At 37.6% G+C, this 21,605-nt stretch overlaps 1 protein-coding gene across 3 annotated transcripts in view; it reads left to right on the top strand.

The window, feature by feature from the left end:
• The window catches only part of CUL2 (cullin 2), a 51,443-nt gene extending 30,845 nt beyond the window's left edge, over nucleotides 1-20,598 (top strand). For all 3 annotated transcript variants that reach the window (XM_060683833.2, XM_087893022.1, XM_034401996.3), the window contains 6 exons: nucleotides 2,559-2,636; nucleotides 9,209-9,275; nucleotides 11,601-11,803; nucleotides 15,377-15,478; nucleotides 18,910-19,026; nucleotides 19,998-20,598. In XM_060683833.2, the coding sequence (XP_060539816.2) occupies nucleotides 2,559-2,636; nucleotides 9,209-9,275; nucleotides 11,601-11,803; nucleotides 15,377-15,478; nucleotides 18,910-19,026; nucleotides 19,998-20,129 (699 nt within the window). In that variant the 3' untranslated portion in view covers nucleotides 20,130-20,598. The remainder of the gene's footprint in view (nucleotides 1-2,558; nucleotides 2,637-9,208; nucleotides 9,276-11,600; nucleotides 11,804-15,376; nucleotides 15,479-18,909; nucleotides 19,027-19,997) is intronic.
• Nucleotides 20,599-21,605: the final 1,007 nt, after the last annotated feature.

The raw sequence follows: 21,605 nt of genomic DNA, 5'->3' as shown, positions 1-21,605 counted from the left end.
TGACCATAAAAAGGGGAAGAGAGGAAGCACGTTCATAGAAATAGTTCTCAACTTATGAACATTCATTGAATGCTTGTTTGAAGTCATGATGGCACTGAAAAAAAGTGACGACTGGTCCTTTCACTGGCGACTCACAGTATCCCCAAAGCCATGTGATCAGAATTAGGAGGGTTGACAAACAGCATATATTTACAACAGTTGCAGTGTCCTGATGTCAGGTAATTTTTCAATATGGGACTTCCCAACCTGATTCCAGTAAGCAAAGTCAATGGGAAAAGCTGAATTCACTTTAATGATCATGGTGATTCACTTAACAACTATGGAAAAATCATAAATCAGGTGTGACCATGTTCAAAATGGCAGCATTGCTTAGCAATAGAAATTCAAATTCAAATAGTTTATACACTGCTCAAACAACTAAAGGGAACACAAAACTACTGTATGTAACGAACAAAGTATTTAATAAGGCTATTTCATTCATTCAGATCTCAGATGTCTTCTGCTTGTGTTCCCTTTATTTTTTTGAGCAGTGTATTTTGTAAATTTCTTTCTATAGATTTTTTTAAAATATATTTGATATACCTTCTGCCTTAACAGAAAACATTTTTCACAGTAGTGTTAATGCAGTAGCATCTGTGCAGATGAGTCAGAGGCAATTCTGCAAGAATATGATAGGATGCTGCAAAAACAAGTCTTCACAGACACCAGCATCCCAAAATCTCTTGTAACATATTTATGACAGGCTTGGAAGGAACAATTGTAGTGCTGGTTTCATATTGTCCATGACTGCTTTTGTCGAGATGAGAAGCTCAGTTAAATGCTTTATATTTGTGAGTGATTGAAGAACCTGGTGAGAAAAGTAAAGTAATAAAATCAGGGCTGAAATACTACCGGTTCGCTCTGGTTCGGGTGAACCAGTAGTGATAAAAACTACCGGTTCAGGCTAACCGGTAGTAAAAAAAAAAGCTACCAGTTCCTCTGAACTGGTATTTCCAACTATCAGCTGTGCAGCAGGGTTTAGCTTTGCTAGAAAGCAGGAAATCCTGCTTTGATCCCCCCCCCTCACTGTTCTATTTACCTTCCCAAGCCTCCTTTTGGTGTGTACTCCGCATGCGCGCATGCACAGCACAAACCAAAAGGAGGCTTGGGAAGCTAAGTAGAACAGCGGGGGGGGGGGTCAGCTGTGCAGCGGGGTTTAGCTTTGCTAGAAAGCAGGAAATCCTGCTTTGATCCCCCCCCTCGCTGTTCTATTTACCTTCCCAAGCCTCCTTTTGGTGTGTACTCCGCATGCGCGCATGCGCAGCACAAACCAAAAGGAGGCTTGGGAAGCTAAGTAGAACAGCGGGGGGGGGGTCAGCTGTGCAGCGGGGTTTAGCTTTGCTAGAAAGCAGGAAATCCTGCTTTGATCCCCCCCCTCGCTGTTCTATTTACCTTCCCAAGCCTCCTTTTGGTGTGTACTCCGCATGCGCGCATGCACAGCACAAACCAAAAGGAGGCTTGGGAAGCTAAGTAGAACAGCGGGGGGGGGTCAGCTGTGCAGCGGGGTTTAGCTTTGCTAGAAAGCAGGAAATCCTGCTTTGATCCCCCCCCTCGCTGTTCTATTTACCTTCCCAAGCCTCCTTTTGGTGTGTACTCCGCATGCGCGCATGCACAGCACAAACCAAAAGGAGGCTTGGGAAGCTAAGTAGAACAGCGGGGGGGGGGTCAGCTGTGCAGCGGGGTTTAGCTTTGCTAGAAAGCAGGAAATCCTGCTTTGATCCCCCCCCTCGCTGTTCTATTTACCTTCCCAAGCCTCCTTTTGGTGTGTACTCCGCATGCGCGCATGCACAGCACAAACCAAAAGGAGGCTTGGGAAGCTAAGTAGAACAGCGGGGGGGGGGGGTCAGCTGTGCAGCGGGGTTTAGCTTTGCTAGAAAGCAGGAAATCCTGCTTTCTAGCGAAGCTAAATCGCATGCCACAGCTGATCCCCCCCGGCTGTTCTACTTAGCTTCCCAATCCTCTTTTTGGTGCGCATGCACAAGCAGCACGAGTTTGGTGCGTGGCGCGCATGCATGGCCAATGAACCAGTAGCAAACCGATTTGGATTTCACCATTGAATAAAATCAAAGTCTTTTAGTGGCTAGTAGGGAAGTGAACATAGTTTTCAGGAATAGTGTGATAGTTCCCTGAACACATTTCACTTTGCCAGGAAAAGGAGTTGAAGAGCCTGGGCCTTTTTCTGCTATTTTAATTATTATCTACTAAAGTCTACTTTTTCTTCTAAAGTCAGTTTGCCTTTTTGCCCTTTTGCTTTGTTTCCAGTATTACTGACATAGACATGTTCAAGAATTCATAAGCAACCATGACCAACCAAGATTTTCCTTTATTTAGCTTTCCGTGGATTTCTATGCTTTGTAATTCCAAATAAGATTATTCACAGCTCTGGTTCTCTGATTGTAATTGGATCTTGCTTTGCTTTTTTTAAAAAAAGGATGACAGCTGCTTTATGTGCTCTTTTAGAATGACATAGAATAACTTATCTTGGTGGTGATGTAAAAAACATTTTTTTTTCCTCCCAGGCTGGGGCATGGCCTTTGACCCAGGCACCTTCATCTACCTTTGCAATTCCTCAGGAACTGGAAAAAAGTGTACAGATGGTAGGTTAGTAGGAGATTTATTGCAGATTTAACAATTTAGGAATGACCAAACAGAAATGAGAGATGAACTGTATACATCAGCCTTAGAATAAACATTTTTGGAGTTTTGACTATCAGGAAGATGTAACTAATATAGATTTTGACATAGCATCCCTTTCAATTTCAAATTCACCGGACTACCATTTTACCTTTGTATTTTTTGCTGAGAATTGTCAGAGTTGGTATTCATATCTGGAGATTTATCTGCATTGGGGAAGGTTCTTCACAAAGTACTTCCTCATAGCCATATGTCATCTTTAAGATGTAGGTGAAGCAGGCATATCATTCTTCTAATATAACAGTCCAAATCAATATCCTTACATATTCTATAGATTTCTTTGTACTAGAAGTCTGAACATTGTCTAGCATTACAGAATGAATCATAAGCAAACCTTCCTTGGTTTTCAAATTCAATTGAGTGAAAATTCAGTTAAAACTGAGGAAAGTTTGCCAACAATTCATTCTGTAATGCTAAACAAGTCAGGTGTGCTGACCTCTGAGGTAAGGCTTAAATAGGCTTTCTGGTTAAAGATAATTTTCAGGAATTCAGAATATCTATTAGGGCAAACTGCCTTTAACAAGAGGATTAATTTATATCTTACTATTTACATGTCTTTTGCTAGATATTTTCCTAATTACAATGATTCACACGGTATTTGTAACAGGAGAAAGTAAATATTAACAATGGAGTCATCTTAAAATGTGACCGGTCTCCTGATATGACCCACATGTTGAATATACAAACACTTTTTGTAAATATACCCTTAAGATTGTGAGATTTCAGAGTACCTCTTCAGTTCATCCAGTTAGCATTAATCTGGTACTCTGGTAAAATACATGTTCTCTGCCTTTATAAACGATAAGACCTAGCAATCTCTATTGTTTCTATAAAGGATTGTGTGTTTCTAGTCTGACCTAGCTATTGAATTCAGGATCCTGGTTTTTATGGCATATTTCTTTCCTGAAGGAATTAAATTCTACAAAATGTGACATTGCATAGAGGGAAACTACATACATCCCCTTTTAAGGAATAAACCTGTGTATACCACAGGGACATGGTGGTTCAGTGGCTAAGGCGCTGAGCTTGTTGATCAAAAGGTTGGCAGTTCATCAGTTCGAATCCTTAGTGCCGCGTAAAGGGGTGAGCTCCTGTTACTTGTCCCAGCTTCTGCCAACCTAGCAGTTCGAAAGCACGTAAAAAATGCAAGTAGAAAAATAGTGGGAAGGTAACAGTGTTCCATGCGCCTTTGGCGTTTAGTCATGCCGATGACCACAGAGATGTCTTCGGACAGTGCTGGCTCTTCGGCCTTGAAACAGAGATGAGCACCGCCCCCTGGAATCGGGAACGACTAGCACATATGTGTGAGGAGAACCTTTACCTTTTATACTACAGGCAAGGACATTTGTGTGTGGGAGAGATAGACCTTCTCCTGAATTATTTTTTTATTTATCTGTATCACACTTGTATTATTTTAGAAGTAACTCAAGGAAGTGAACCTATCTAATACTCTTTCTTCCTATTACTTTCTCAACATCAACCCTGTGGAGTGAGTTGGGTTGAGAGAGTGACTGGCCCATGATCACCCAGCTGGCTTTCATGGCTAAATTGGGATTAAACATAACAGACTTCTGCTTTCTAGCCTGGTGCTTTAACCATTAGTTTTTTGTAATTTTTGTTGTATAGGAATGGTTCAGGCTCCCCCACCCCCCTTTCATGAAAGATCTTCACTGGAAGGTGTTCTTTCACATCTATTTTACCATTATTACAATTCAAACTTCATATATCAGGCTCTTGGCTAATACCTACTTATTACTATTTTTTTTTATTGTGGAATAAGTTTTTCTAACAATATTTTATGTTCTGTGGTTAGGGTTTTCTGAAACGCCCATCCAAGTTTCTTGTTGCTTTGTGATTAGTCCCTACAAGGCCCCTCAACATAAAATAAATAGTTGATTAATTATCTTCTCTCTGTTTTCTACTTTGTATTCTCCATTTTTTTCATAAACCTGTGAAACATTCCAAACTACTTGAAACAGTTCTTATATTCCTTCAGTCAACTTTCAACTCAAGTTAATATTTTATTTTCAATTTTCCAGCATCAAGAAAGAAGCCTTTGATCTTTGGCTTAAATTGATGACAATTTAAATGAAGCCCTGTATCTCTGTCTGTTGTCCCAGCCCTATCTCAGATTTCTGAAAAAATGTATCCTCCTTTCTTTGCTTTAAATTTATTTCCATTGCAATCAATTAGTCAGAGGAACATAAAACTTTTCTGTGATAAATCTGTTTCTTTGGCCATGAACTCCTCAGAATCAGTTAGCTTTTCTTTTTAGCAAGGATGCTTCTCGTAATTCATTCTTTCTCTTTTTCTTTGCCTCTTTCTCCCCTTTAAGAGCTTCATCTTTCCTAGCAATCTCAAGGTCAGTAAATTAGGCAAAGAAGGGTCTGTGCTTCGCCATTGAAATTAATGTTCTAAAAGAACCACCCACCAATCTTTAGTGTTCCTGTTGTTTGTTATAGGCAGTTACTGCCCAGTGTGGATGCTTTTAGAGTTGGTAAAAATCTGCTGGAGATATAAAGTGCTCTTTGCTTTTATAGACTAGGATGTGATTTCCAAGAATATTCTAAATAGCTTCTCAGTGATGCCTGGATTGGCAGATTGAGTTGGGTATCTTGGTACCTTCAACTCCTTTGAAATTCATTGAATTTGGTACTCAACACATTTTGAGTATTTGAAAATGTTGCCCCAGTACTCATTGTTTGTGTGGTATTCAATGCACAAGCTAGAACTTGTCAGGGTCGGCTGTCTTGTGACTCACTACATTATTCCTTATGGGAAAAATATGTTTGGTACTTAACATTTTTTGTACTGATTATGCCTCCCAGAATCAATTAAGGATGAGAACTGAGGTACCACTGTATATCTGAGAAGACCAGTTGACTGGTGAGGAATAAAACTGTCCCATGATAGCAAAGTTTAAAAATCATTTCCACTCCTGATAATCAATTCTATAGGCATATTCTTTTCCCCTTTTTGTCATTGGTTGTTACCAATTAGTGATTTTACATTGGGGACTGAAAAGTTCAAAGCTGCAAATCATGCATCCAAGCTGCAATGAATGTAGGAATACAGTGTCATCAATTACAAAAGGAAGCCTTCTTTGTTTACTTCCATCCCACCTTTATTATTTTTATAAATAACTGAAGATAACAAATATAATTAGTACTCCTTCTTTCTCCTGTTTTCCCCATAACAACAATCCTGTGAGGTAGGTTTGGCTGAGAGTGACTGGAGCAAGATCATCCAGCTGACTTTCATGTTTAAGACGGTATTAGAATTCACAATCTCTTGTTGCTTGTCTGGTGTCTTAACCACTAGACCAGGGTTGTAAAACTTGATTACATTGAAGACCACATCAGGGTTGTGTTTGACCTCAGAGGACTGGGGGTGGGCATAGCCATGGAGGGTGTGGCCAGCTCAACATCACTTGTGTCCAGGACACCTGTGGTGGCTGAGTGCTAAGGCAGGACTTCCCTGAGACCCTTCCTCACTCTCATTATAATATATCTTCCTTCCTTCCTTCCTTCCTTCCTTCCTTCCTTCCTTCCTTCCTTCCTTCTCTTTTTTTCTTCCCTCTTCAGTCTCCTTTCTTCTTCATTCTCCTTTTTCCTTATTTTTCCTTCTTTCCTCTCTTTCCATCTTCCCATCTTCCCTTCTTTTTCTCTTTCTTTGTCTTTCCGTTTTCCCTTTCTCCTTTCCTGTCCCTTCTTGCATGCTCAAATGCAAATGGGGAAACATTTCTCCTTTTAGTGCGTTTTTAGTTTGTTTTGCTAGCCCTCTGCCAGTGAAAACGGAGCCCGGGAGAGCTGCGCGTGGCCCCTCTGCACCCCATTTTGGCCACAATGGCCTTCTGCAGTCCTCTGCCAGTGAAAACGAAGCCTGGGGAGTGCATGCGGTTTGCTGTTTTGGGGCCATATCTAAGCACTCCACAGGCTGGATTCAGCCTGTGGCCCTTGAGTTTGACACCCCTGCATTAGACTAAACCTGGAACAGCTTGCACCCTGTGATGATACTTTTATCACTGTGAAGCAACAACATCTGCTTAGCCCAGGTCCCTGAGAAGGACTTTATAGGTGGATACAAATCTGAAATTTAAACATCTGACTGCCTCTATGCCAACCATATAATAATCACCTGATACATAAATATAAGCTAATAGCTTGAATATGTATATTAATTACTCTAAAAACTTTATTCAATGGAGCTTACTTCCTGTAATTGTCTCCTACAACCTGAGTCATTCCTAGTAATTGCAATTCAAACATATTGGGATGATACCTGATAATAAAAAGTTGCAAGGAAGCTTAGTAGTAATTGTCTAAAACCTTGAAAAAGCTGCCAACTTCCAAAGAATTTTGGCCAAAATTTCTCTTGTGTCTATTAAATTCCTTACTAAACCAATCGGGGGTCCAAATGTGGCATTATGTTTAGTGGGCATTCAAGACAGCTGTTGAAAAATTCAGGGAATGTTTAGCTTTTTTGTGTGTACTTCTTTGCAGCTAGGTAAAATTGCATAATAAGCAAATTCTTAATTGACTTCCTTGCACATTTTGCAAATGAAAAGCTAGCTTGATCCTCAATGAGAACGTGTTTATCAAATTACGTGTTTCCTTTCTGAGTCACTAGATTAGAGTTAATTGGCTAATATTATTTGAATTTAGCTAGAATTTGCTTTTGCTTTTTACTTCATTTCAGCTAGGTCCTGAAGGGGAAAATGAGCTATGAAATAGAAAATTTATTCTTTCTTCTTTTAAATCTCACAACAGCAGTAGGAGAAGACACACACCCCATACTAAATTCTGAGATTTGGGAATAAAATTTAGATCAGTTGATGAAGTTAAATGATATTATTGTATTAACTTCCACTCTGGGTATTAATTTCATTTAGTGCACTATTAACATAAGTAACAAGTGATAAATGTATCTTAATACAAAATATATTAAAACACCAATTAAGGTGTGTTTACTTGTTTTATAAGATTAAATAGGCTCTCATGTAATAAACATTTTAAATATTTCATCATTAATGTCATTAATGTGAGGTTTATCCTTTTGCAATCAGTGTAGCAAGAGATTCAAAATACTTTTTGGAGTTGTTTGAGGATCTGTAGAAAGCCTCTTCCATTTTTCTTTCATCAAAGAACAAACTGTTCTAAGTGCTGTTTAAATCTTCTCAGAAAACAGGTTGCCCTGTTAAAATAAAGAGCTAAAGAAGTGGAGGTACTATAGTTCCTGCTCTGTATGTTTTTGTTATGATAACAGTTTTCTCAGTTGTGGCATATTGTTGAGAATTAATTTGCAACTTTTGCCAGTTTTAGGACTGAGATACATAAACTTATTTTAAATTGTCATCTAAGAAGAAATTGAGCTAGAACATTTTCCATATTCTTTAGGTATGTCTTTAGGAGTGTCAGATGCCCAATGAATAAAAGAGTAAGGCATCCCATTTGCAACAGTTCATTTAGTGACTGTTTGAAGTTACAATGGCATTTAAAAAAGTGACTTATGACCCTTTTTGCCCATTGCAGCATCCCTGTGGTCATGTGAACTGACTCATATTTATGATGGTTGCAGTGTCCTGGAGTCATGTGATCACCTTTTGCAACCACCTGACAAGCAACGTCAATGGGGAAACAAGATTTACTTAACATCCATGTTACTGACTTAACAACTGCAATGATTCTTTAACTGTAGCAAGAAAGTCACAACATGGGGTATAATTCACTTAACAAATGTATCACTCAGCCACAGAAATTTTGGGGTCAATTGCAGTTGTAAGCCGAGGACTACCTGGAGTAGCAAATTGTAACAGATTTGGAAATGATCACCGACTGGACAACTAGTGTGTAAAAGATATGTCAGCTCACTGGAAAGTTTCCATAGGAATCTTTTCGGAAAAGACCTTGACTAATTTTTGGGAAAATAAAAGAAAAGGGGTGGGGGGGGGATACTTTCAATCTTGCAAGATTTTGTTAATGTAGCTTTACAATAAAAATAGAGCTAGTATTCCTAGTTGTGCTTCTTGACTGGGCTACCTTGCAGGGCAGAAATTAGATTTGGATTTTCAGTTTGGGGAAGAAGAATTAGAATTTTAGACATCTTGGGTAGCTTTGAATAAATCAGTATTTCTCATCTGCGTGAAGGTGAATGAATATACACTGAGAAATAGTAAGAAATCATTGTTTCTATGATGTGACATTCAGCTATGTTTTGCTTTATTGTCCAGGGTTCTGCATTCAAAAGTGGAACTTTTTTTACAGTATATAGATGAATATTTTTACTATGTGTAATTCAATTATTCCATCTCTGATCTTAGATAGGCTATCTAAAATGGTTATTTTTAATTAAGCTGATTGTTGTGTTTCAGATATGGTCATTCTTTTTAATGTTTTTAAACATATTTTTTCTGCTTTTACATATTATTTTTAAAATCCATGATAGATTTGACCAAAGGAATTATTTTGTTTTTCAGTTTGAATTATTTTACAGCCAGCATTTCAGTGGAAGGAAACTTACCTGGTTACATTATCTTTGCACAGGTAAAATAAATTTACATGATCCTTAGCTTTTGAAAACATCACTAAATTTATTTTCTTTGCTTAGATGAAATGTATACTGCATCTCTTTTGAAGTTTTGATGATGATAATGAAACCTTAAATTTAAATCATTTTCTCTGTTTTAGCTGATCTGGTTTTCTTAATACATCTCACTTGGATATTTTTATTACATCTCTTCTAATTGTTATCTAAAAAAATCAATTGCTTTAAATTTTATATTTTACATTCTCAATTGATTATTTTTTTCAGGAAAAAAGTTAAAAAATAAATTTCATTGGTATGGGTTGCAAACAATAAAATCTTATAATAAAAATGGATTTAGGCATGCAGGTAATCCTTGGTTAGTAGCCACTTGTTCAGTGATCACATGACAGTAGTGAAGGAGTGGTACAAAGTTTTGGCCCACCCAGCACCTCCCCAGTTACGTGATCATGATCTGATTGCTTGGCAACCAGTTTGTACTTGTACAGCATCACATGATCATCATTTGTGACCTTCACTGTTGGTTTTCCACAAGCAAAACCAAGCTGGTGGGGAAGGTTGCAAGATGGTCTGAGGGATCTCATGCTCCATAGCACATGCACACACAGCATCTTGGTGTCAAGGCACTCTTTCCCTCCCAGCTGCAGCCTTGCTGTGCTTATGCTGTAGTGGCCCCCTGCACATCCTCTCTCACTAGGTAGCAGTCAATTCCTGGCTCCACTGCACTCATGCCACATCACAGCAGCCGCTTGTAGGCTTTCCTGTCGACTTCCCCGCTGATTTTTACCTTCTGTGAAGCCAGCAGGAAGTAACAAGGGTCCTCTCATAACACCTTATGATCCTTGGTTAACAACTGCAACAGGGACTGTCTGGATTGTGCCCACTAAGCGGATGCAGTCACATGATGTTACACTTTATGATCACATGACTTAGCGACAGAAATTCTGGTACTTCAAACAAAGGCCTACCTCTACAGGCAATTCTGAGTTTGAACCAAAATTCAACATGTTTGAGGGAAGGACAAAAGCATCATAGAAAAAAGTCAAGCATAAGCAAGTGGTAACATGTAGTTGATTTTGGCTGATTGAAGGGTGTGGGGGAACCTAATTACAGCTTGACCAAGTCAGGATTTGGATAGAGATCACCAAGGAACCCAAAGAGTGTAAATTAGACATTATAAGAACCGCAGTGGTTAGAATGCAGTACTAAATGCTACTTTTGCTGACTGCCGGCTGCCAGCAGTTCGGCAGTTCAATTCCTGACTGGCTCAAGACTGACTCAGCCTTCCATCCTTCTGAGGTTGGTAAAAATAGGACCCAGATTGTTGAGGGAAATATGCTGATCCTATAAACCGCTTAGAAAGGGCTGTAAAGCGGTATATAAGTGTTAGTGTTATTGCTATTGCTAGACCGGGGAAATTGGAAAAAAATTCCAATGAAAAAATGTATTGGAAGAAAAAAAATGAAAGAAGATAGTGGCAAACTACTGCTTTCTGCCCAAAGTTGTTGTGCTTAGCATTTTCCATACTGTATTCCCATAAACCAAAGAATAATTCACATAGCCACCAGGATTGGAACCTTAGAGTCTTTATATTTTGTTTGGAGCACTGGGTTATGGCAATCAAGTTCTTTACAGTGCCGGCTTATGCAAAAATTATTCAAATTCTTTCTTTCTTTCTTGATCTTTTGGATCAGCTGAATCAAGCATTGTAACTTAAATTTTTAAAAAATGCTTCTGTATTTTTCGAAGTACAGTTAGTCCTCAACATACAACTGTTCATTTAATGACTGCTCAAAGTTACAATGGCACTGAAAAGAGGTGACTTATAGCTATTTTTCATACTTAGGACAGTTGCAGGATCCCCAAAGTCATGTGATCAGAATTCAGATTCTTGGCAACTGATTCATATTTATGATGGGTGCAAAGTCCCTGTGATCTCCATTTGCAACCTCCTGACAAGCGAAGTCTGGAAATCTGGAAAGCCAGATTTGCTTAGCATCTATGTTATTAACTTAACAGCTGCAGGGACTCACTTAACAACTTTGGCAAGAAAGGTTGTAAAATGGGGCAAAACAACTGTCTTGCTTACCAGCATTAATTTTGGGCTCAGTTGTGGTAGTAAGTCAAGGACTACCTATAGTAATCTTTTTAAAAATCTAATCTTTCCTCAAGACAGTCTTTCAAATTCAGTTCTTGTTTTGCTGTACCCTTGGATCAAATATTGCTTCCTTCCTGCTGCCAACTTGGAGGAACAAAGTGAGGCTTTATTAATAATTTTGAGGTTTTTATTCTGTTAATTCATCCGCCTTATACTTAATTTGCAGGTGAGGTCAAAATGAATTATTTGTCCAAGCCCTATGTAGCCATGGTTACCACCTACCAAATGGCAGTGCTGCTGGCCTTTAACAATAGCGAAATCGTCAGTTACAAAGAGCTCCAGGATAGCACACAAATGAATGAAAAGGAACTAACCAAAACTATCAAATCCTTACTTGATGTCAAAATGATCAACCATGACTCAGATAAGGTAAGTTACACACACACACACACACACACACAAAAAAAAAAAAAACACATTTGAGAGGGGGGACATTTTTCTATTATGTTTTGAAAAAATAGGAATAATAGATGGTACAAATAAGAAAAACAGGTACAGGTAGAGAAATACAGAGAGATTAGCAACAAAATTGAACTATTACAAAGCAAATATATTCTATAATTATATAACTATAGGGAGGATAAAATGAAAATGTATTTATAATTGCTGTAAAGAAATCATTTCTTCATATCTTTTTTCTTTTCTGTCTTTTATTTCTTATTCACATTACTTTTCTTTCTTTTTCTTTAAATATATATTAGATTTTCCTTTGAGAAAAACCTCTTTAATGAAAATTAGTAAATTAAAAAAGAAGCTTATAATATTGTAAGATACTTCATAGCCAATTTCTGACCAAAAATTTGCATGTCCCCCTATTGAGCTTTAAGTTAAGAATACTTGTTACTCGGTTCAGTTCAGAAAGACTATAGATAGTAAAGCATTAATGTAAAGCATACATTTACATTAAGATATGAAGTTTTAAATTTGGGAGATAGCATGATTCTGTGTATAAGACTGTAGTCCAAGAATGGCGTAAAGTTAAAATTATATTCTATATTGAATTTACTTTTTAAATAAAAAAGGTCTCCTAGACCAGGGGTCCCCAACTCTGTTCCATGGACTGGCATTGGGCCATGGCATGTCAGAAACTGGGCCGTGTAAACAAGCAAAGCTCCATCTGCATAATGCAGGCAGCACGTAAAATCACATCCCCTCCGGGCCTTGGAAAAACCTCTCTCCACAGAACCAGTCCCTAGCACCCAAAAGGTTAGGGGCCACGATTCCAGACATCAAAGCAATTTAATTAGCCATTTTACCTAAACCAGGGTGGGTTTTTTGTTTTTGTTTTGTTAAGATGTGTATAAGATGTTTTTTAATAGGGCTGAATTGTTGTTTCCTGCCACTCTTGCCCCCGCAGCCTGTACATAAAAATATGTTCAGTAGATTTGAAATACTTGTTTGTACATAACTGCTTAAAAGTGTTATTGATGTGCTTATCATTTTCCATCCTTCACATTTCTATAAACCACCCAAATGCTTTTTAAGCTTCTTGAACACAGACGTGATGTACTTGGCAAAGGACTTGAAATTCATAGATCTTTGAAGATTTATTTTAAAAACTTGCTGTTCATAAAAGAAAGAGAAAGGGAGGGGCAACCCCTAAGAATGCCATTGGTCACACTTTAGAATTGCAGTTCTCTGTGTATTAACTCAGGAACACTTGAAAATGACTCAGAAGTCACCACAGATACCTGTGTTTCCCCAAAAATAAGATCCTGTCTTACATTTTTTTTGCCACCAAAAAAGGCACTTATTTTTTTGGGGGGGGGGGGGGGGTCATCCATTGACTCACCTCACTTGCATGTGTCGCCCCTGGCCTCCTTTTCGCTGTTAGAGGAACTTCTTTGGCTGGCAAGGCCAACAAGGCTTTCCTGAAGGCTTCTGCAGCTGATAACAGAGCTCCAGATTGATCCGGAGCTCTGTTATCGGCTACAGGGGCCTTCAGGAAAGCCTTGCCAGTTGCAGAAAAAATAACCGAGGTGTGCGAGGCCTGGCTACAACTGTCCAGAGGTAAGTAATATGGCAGCTCCACCACCACTCCATCCTCATCCTTGCTTAATTTTTACTCATGCACCTTAGAGTGGGCAGGGTTTTAATTAGGGCTTGGGAGTAGTAATTTGGGAGTAGGGCTTATATTGGGCACATGTGTAAAAATCAAGCTAGGACTTACTTTTGGAGTAGGTCGTATTTTCAGGGAAACATGGTGCATATACTTTAATGACTTGTTTGCGTGCTCTACTATAGCACAGAGATGCCCGGGACCTCTGTGAAACTATGAGATACCAAGATTAAATTATCCAAGAAAAGAAAATTACCATTGTGTCATTCATAAATTGAGTGGTATACTAAACTGTTTGGTATTAGCTTAACATGCTGCATGCATCCTTTCACATGGCATGTAAATTAGCATGACATATCATATGAGCTCACCTAGTTGCAGATTACTCTAGAAATTGTGCCCATGTGATGACGAGGACATTGAAACTGTGTCACACCTGTTACTGCCTTGTGAATTTTACAGTTAGGTTGCTCTATATCGTATCTCAAATTCCCTTGGAGATCATATAGATTTTACAGGAACCTTCTCCTTCAGGATTTAAAACCATTCTTTATAAGTGCATAGCTCAATCTTTTTATTCTAGATCAAATAAATATTTATCTTTTGTTGTAAAATACTACTTGATTTGATACATCTTAATGATTAATTAAGGGGACGCAGTGGCTAAGACGCTGAGCTTGTCAATTGAAAGGTTGGCAGTTCAGCGGTTCGAATCCCTAGTGCTGCATAACGAAGTGAGCTCCCGTTACTTGTCCCAGCTTCTGCCAATCTAACAGTTCGAAAGCATGTAAAAAATGCAAGTAGAAAAATAGGACCATCTTTGGTGGGAAAGTAACAGCGTTCCGTGCGCCTTTGGCGTTGAGTCATGCCAGCCACATGACCATGGAGACGTCTTCGGACCGCACTGTCTCTTCAGCTTTGAAACGGAGATGAGCACCGCCCCCTAGAGTCGGGAACGACTAGCACATATGTGCGAGGGGAACCTTTACCTTTTAATGATTAATTATAGGGAATATTTTTATTTTATACCTATTAATAGTTTAGTTCAAGGGTGTCAAACTCACATTGTCACGGTGGTGTCACATGACGTATCAGAACTTTTTTCCTCTTCACTAAACCGGGCATGGTCAGCATGTGACACATCTGGGCCAGGAGTTTGACAGCCCTACTTTAGATCTACCACCTGGGTAGAAATTGTATTAATGTAGCATTTGAGGAGTTAATCTTATATTCCATTATTTACTTTGCTATTGTTAGTCTGTTATTGTATTTATTTGTTTTACTCTGTTTTTATTTGTTTTGTTAAATTTTTCTGATTATTGACTGAATACATATTATTGATCGATATTTTACAAATTATGGTGTAAATGCAGTCGTAGAGCCAATGGTAGTATTGAAATGTATCTTTTGTCACTAATTTAAACCTACCCTTAATGTTATTTCTATCCAATAGATTGAAAGGAAGTTACCTCGAAAGAGATGCTGTTTTGTTAAGGGCCTCTTAGCTGTAAAATATTCTGTTCTGTAGCCAAAAGATACTTTCCCAAAAGATCACATTTACTATATGTTAATCCTACTAACCTGAATGTTTCTGTGTTTCTTTTATTGAAAGAATTATATTGGGCTGAGTTTGAAAACATATGTATTACCTTCATTATTTTGGGCATCCAAGATGCTCTGTAGATAATTGAAGTAGTTCAGACTTGCCAAATTGAATAAGTAGCGATATGTTTACATTTCATCAGTGGAGATGTAATCCATATGCAAGCACAGATTTTCAAAGCAAGATGTTCTTCCTTAAACCGACAAGTCTTTGATATGTTTGGCATCATTTATGCATGTGTGAAAGGAGGAAAAAAACCCACTCTTTTTCTTTCTTGCAGGAGGATATAGAGGCAGAGTCCACTTTTTCATTAAATATGAATTTTAGCAGTAAACGAACGAAATTTAAAATCACTACTTCAATGCAAAAAGACACCCCCCAGGCAAGTATTGTTAGTGTCAATAACAACATATAAACTATTCCATGAGGGATCTAACACTGAATAACATCTCTTTTAAGTCAAGCTCAACTTCTGGATGTTTCTGTACAGCTTTCTTGGCATTCTTTTCTTCCAAAATTATTTATGGGCTTCCAAGGCTAGTCTATATTAAAGTCCTTCGTTATCCCAGTACTAACCAGTTCTGACATTGATTAGCAGGTAAGCCCAGGCAACAGTTTTAGGGTTGACACTTATTGAAACGGAAACTTGAAAATAGTTGGAGACTTTGTGAAATTAACTATCTGTAAGCATACTTTTTGACATTCCTCTTTCTAGTTGAATTGTCTCAACTTTGGGTTGGATCCCCAGTTAATAATATGTAGAGGAAGCCCATTGACATCATGATTAACAAATTCTATTACTTTTAGCAGGTCTTCTTTAAAACTACATCAAACATTCACTAATAATATCAGAAATAAATAATTAAAAAGCAGCTTGTTTAACACTTCTACCTAACCAGCTTTTCTAATTTTTAATTTTTTTATATTCCTGAAGGTTTGGGGCAATTGAAGGCGAATTCAGGATTTTTTTCAGTAATTCAATACAATTAAGTAATAAAACACTAAATGAGAAGGAAAATATATTTTAGAGGGGAGAATCAGAAATATTTCTTAATGTGTGTCTTTTCAAAATTAACAGCCATAAAAAACAAACATGAAAAATAGCATATTCTGTTTTCTGATTTATTGCTGCTTGGTTCTTTTTCATTTCATCTGGTGAAAACTACCTATTCTCTACTCTTTGACATAACTTGGAATCTTTTTTGGAAATGCAACCCTATGCATTTTTAGTGCAAGGTAAGATCCATTTACCACTTCCAGACACCGCAAGGAACCAGAATTGTTTATTGCTTATAAGTAAGCAACATGGTGGTTTCTGCTACCTGTGGATGTTGTTAGTAAATTTGGACAGCTTTATCTGTTTATTTTATATTTATTTCATTCTTTATACTACTAGCCTATATGATCAGTGCCCATATGTTCAGTGGTATTTATCCCCCAATAAGATTATGACATTAGTTATTCATTTATTTTCTTTACTGTCTGTTTTTGTTCAAAACATCTTCTCAGATTTGCTTCCACTGTTCTATTAAGTTCTATTTATCATTTCCCTTTAACTTACAAGGGGTATGTAGGTTCCCCCACAAGACACCTATTTTGTATTTTATTTATTTGTTTACTTCTGATTTGGGTCTATTTCTAAACTAGTAACACTATTCAAGAGCATTATGATAATTAATACATTAATGTAATATTAATTACATTGTCAACATAGTTCACACCAGATATTTGTAACACAGCATTACTAATAATTATTTCACTGCCACTATCTAAAATTAATTTTATTAGCCAATAAAATTAGCCTGTTTTGGAAATGATAGTCAAAATGATATTGCCACTATATATTATACGTTTATCTTCAAATAGTTTTATTTTCTGTTCAAAGAACGTTTTTGTCATATTGAAAATACTTTCTGAATTCTAACTTTTACATTAATTTGTTTTAACCGATTTCAAACGTAGTTATTGTGCTATTTGTTGTATAATAAAATGCTTTTCCCGGAACCCATTATTAGTGGAGATTGGCTGAGAATTTCTTTTTCAGAGGATCACTTGAGGTCTCATTGGTTCTGTATAGCTAACAGTCCTGGTTACTTCAGCATGTTAATAATGACTGCAACCTCAAAAGTATAAAATAAACTTGGAATGTCATTCCCTTTAGCCATATGTTTTAGGAAATATCTAGAGCAGCTAAGAATTAATGTGTCTTGAACTTCAATTTCATAACAAGTATCACATTGTACTTATTACTCCACTGATCCGATAAGAGTCTTTGGCAAAGAAATGCTAAATGTACTTATTAGGCGGTAAGCTTCTCTAAGATGATTGCAATCACTCCTTGTTTTTAAGGTGTCTGACCATGTTTCCTCAAAAGTATTTTCTGTTTTTCAATGTATGCAAGGGGGAAAACAATTTTTATTTTGTTCTTTAAATTCAGCAGCACTCTACTTCACCTTCTGAAAAAGTATTCTTGTTGATTTCATTTCAGATTTTATAATCTGATAGTCAGATTTAAAGAACAGTAAAATAAGTGTCTTTGTTTAAGATCTTAAAATTATCAATTCTTTTTCATCTTCAATGATAGTTCCATAATATTCATAATTTTATTGTGTCTGGAATCTTTCTGGTTCTGATTAAAAGATGAGCTGAACTGAATCTGGCTAGTGGTTCATTTAGTTCAGCATTCTCCTTTCCATCATCCCCTGATAATCCCAGGAAACCCAGAAGGTAAACACAAAATAGTAATTCTCTCTTGTAGTTGCATCTAGCAGCTTGGTAATTCAGTGGCATATCTCTTTTGAGCTTATACAGAGCTGCAGAAAAAGACTCGGTGGTGACTTCATTTTATCACAAAGTGGAAAGCAGAATTCTTGGTGTTCTATCTCTATATAGTACATTATTTGGATTTCTACCACAGGGTTTAGGAATATTCAGTGAATCCAGAATTTGTAAGAACATAGGCATAGTTTGTTTAAAGCTCTGAATTATAATAATAGCTAAGAGATTTACTTAAGGTCTGCATCATATTGCCTGGATTTGAGTACCTTTGGAAGCTAAATTGCAAAATAACTGGCATGTTGTCCCAATGAAATTACTTCAGAAAAGTTGCTTTACAGCAGGGGTGTCAAACTCAAGGCCCAGGGGCCGAATATGGCCCATGGGGCGCTTAGATCTGGCCCTGGAAACAGTGAAGGACCGGCCCACAGTGCCTCTGCCAGCAAAAAGGGAGCTTGGGAGGGGTGCATGCGGCCCTGCTGAGCTTCGTTTTGGGTCGCGACTGCCTCCTGCAACACTCTGCTAGCGAAAATGTAACTTGGGGAGGCCATGAGCTGGCCACGCACCCCTGGCCATGCCCCCCAGCCCCCCAAGGTCTGATGCGGCCCTCAATGAAGTTGAGTTTGACACCCTTGCTTTACAGGATCAAACAAGTATGGCCTACTCAGATCTATCTTTAGCTGTCAACCTCTTTATTTAAACTAGCGTTTATCAAACTAGGCAAAACTTTAAGATGATTCAATTTCCATGCTGACTGGAGAATTCTGGGAATTAAAGTCCACAGATCTTAAAGTTGTCAACTTTGGAAAACAGTGGTTTAAACTCTGCAAAAGAAGCTAAAGCAAAGGTTCCCCGCAGTCCCTTATTCATGTTTCCTTTAATTTCTAAGACTGTCAGAGGATTAGCTTTTTCCATATAGTTTATTAAGAAAAGAATCGTTTTCATCCGGATGACAAAAGACTACACCATTTGAATAAGCCTGGCTCTGCAGGTGATCTCAGCTCCTAACCCACTGAATTATACGGTCTTGTATTGCAGGAAATGGAGCAAACCAGGAGCGCTGTAGATGAAGATAGGAAAATGTACCTTCAAGCTGCAATTGTCCGCATCATGAAAGCACGAAAGTTGTTGCGACACAATGCTCTTATTCAGGAGGTAAGATTATGTGCCACTTGGCAAATAGAAATCTTGTTAAGTTGGGTGGTTAGCTGGGCCAATTGAAATAAGGTGGTTGTCCTGTGCCAGTTGAAATAAGGTGTGCCATGTTACATGCTTGACCCTGGCTATAGAATACAGGTAGTCCTCGATTTACGACTGTAATGGAATCTGGAATTTTCTGTTGTAAGTAATTAGTCAAGGCACCGAATTTTACAACTTTTTCTGGCTCTCAATAAGTGAACACCATGATTGTTAAGCAAATCAATGTATTATCAATAGTTTTTGATGGAAAACGACTGAAAAAAACCATAAAGCGGCAAAAAAATCATAATGGTCAGACGGTTGCTAAACTCCTGAAATGCAATCATTTGACCACCGTCAAAGAGAGTACGTACAGCTCCAGAATCAGATTGTAACAAGCTTTTGGGGAAAAGAGTTTTCATATCTTCAAACGGTCACTAAGCGACAAGTCATTAAGCACAGACTATCTGTAGCGGGTTACAGATACATACTTTATGATGTGTAGTGTCATGCTTAGTACTGTTTAACCTCCATCAACTCGCCAGCTTAAAATATGTTGCATCGGAAAGATTGTTGATGACTCTTGAACGTAAATGGCTTTGATCTAGTGATTCTGTTTATGCACAATTCTGAGCCTATTACGGAGACACATGGCATATTAGTATCCGAGCGTGAATCGATTGGTAATATTTTTCTTCTTCACAAAAGTGATTTTCCAAAAGTTGTGATCCTAGTCATTGCTGCCTTTGCATGAATTAGGAACTTTGCTCCCAAACTCTTCACTTGCTCCAGAAATAACACAAACTGGTCTGCAATTTTGAGAAAAATGAATCTGTGTTTAATATATAAACTTGGCTTAGTTTTGAAGTTTGCCCCCCCCCACCCACCCATCTCCTTTCATTAGGCAGCATTTTCATCAGGTTTTCTTTCTTCTCTCCTTTGCACAGGTAATTAGCCAATCAAGAGCTAGGTTTAACCCAAGTATCAGCATGATTAAGAAGTGTATTGAAGTTCTGATAGACAAACAGTACATTGAACGGAGCCAGGCCTCGGCAGATGAGTACAGCTACGTAGCATGAGTTTAATATTCTGCAGATACGGCTGTAAGGAGATCGTTTCTGTCTCTGCTTGGTGTGTTCTGTGGGGAAAATAAGCAGGTCTGTGGTGCCTCCATAACTGGTCACTTGGCAGCTCCTGTTTTTTCTGCTGTTTACAACATCACCAGTGCCACATCTTGAGCGTCAGTGAAGAAAAAAAGCCTATAGATATCCCGAGCTCATGTCATTATGACATTTCTTAAAACTTTATTAAGAGAATGAGTGAAGTCTTGCTGAAATGTGGAAATTTTGGTTGGATACCATTCTTCCCCTTTCACCTCTCCATCCTCCCACGTTTGCAGTTGATGTTTTTTTTAATGTATCTTAAAACACAAACTTAAAACAGACTAAATATTGTAATATGGCAGATAACATAATAATTGTATCTACACTGAGATGTAAAAAAAGACGAACACAATACTGCTGCTTATCAAATAAATAAAAAATGGAATATGTTGTGCAACTTGTTTTAATTTATAAATTGAACAACTGTTTTCACCGTTAGGCATCCTTGTAGCTCATTCCTAGGCATTTTACTGTTTGTTCGGCAGGATTTAGCTCCTATGTAAACGTGCCCTTGCTCTGTAAAACCAATGATGGTATTTCCAAGTTACTCTGTTTAGAAGCCAGCTTGGAAAAGGGATAATTCTGATTGGCTGGTTATTCTTATGCTGATTTGTATAGGTTCTCCTGCTTGAGTAGGGAGCTGGAATAGAAGACCTCCGAGGTCCTTTCCAACTCTGATCTGTTCTGTTCTATTCATTTTATCTATGAAATAATGGATCATGTAGCCATTACTTCACTGTGATTGGATTTGTCTTAGAAGGCAGGAATAAGTTTTAAAACCCTCCCCCTTTCCATGCAGGCACCCACTTAGGAAGAGAAAAACTAAAGGCTACTTTATTAAGTCAGTTTTAATTTATATGATCACATATTTGACAACTCAAATTGTGAAAAAAAGTTACTACGAACCAGGCTGTCTAAACTCACAGCGGGAAAAGGTTAATGAGTTTACACTAAGATTTCAAGTACTTGAATTTTTAACTAAGTGTCACTAAATATATGCTTGGTTTTGTTGCATTAAAATAATGTTGAATAACATCCTGGCCTATAAGAATTTTACAAAGTCCCTGGTGATTCCAAAACCTAGCCTTTTCTTTTCCTTACTTTAGACATAGTCTCTGTATAATAGTTTTATCAATGAATATCCTCTAATCTTTATAACATCTTCCCCATCTGTGTAGAAAGAATAGATTAAAATTAAATTTCTTCACAGCATCTGTGAAGGAAAACTAGATTAAAATTAAACACGTTGCTTATTTATTTATTTGATTTTTATTTATTTACTCATATCCCACCTTTATTATTTTTACCCATCCCACTTTTATGTGACTCCAGGCAGATTAAAATAAAATGAAAACACAAAATGGACTTTAAACAAAAATAAAAATAGATAGC

Source organism: Pantherophis guttatus, chromosome 4 (genome assembly GCF_059756535.1).
Source record: "Pantherophis guttatus breed Tessera chromosome 4, ASM5975653v1, whole genome shotgun sequence".
Taxonomy (NCBI): Eukaryota; Metazoa; Chordata; class Lepidosauria; order Squamata; family Colubridae; genus Pantherophis; species Pantherophis guttatus.
The sequence above is the reverse complement of the archived record's forward strand: the minus strand, read 5'-3'. Positions and strand labels throughout refer to the sequence as shown.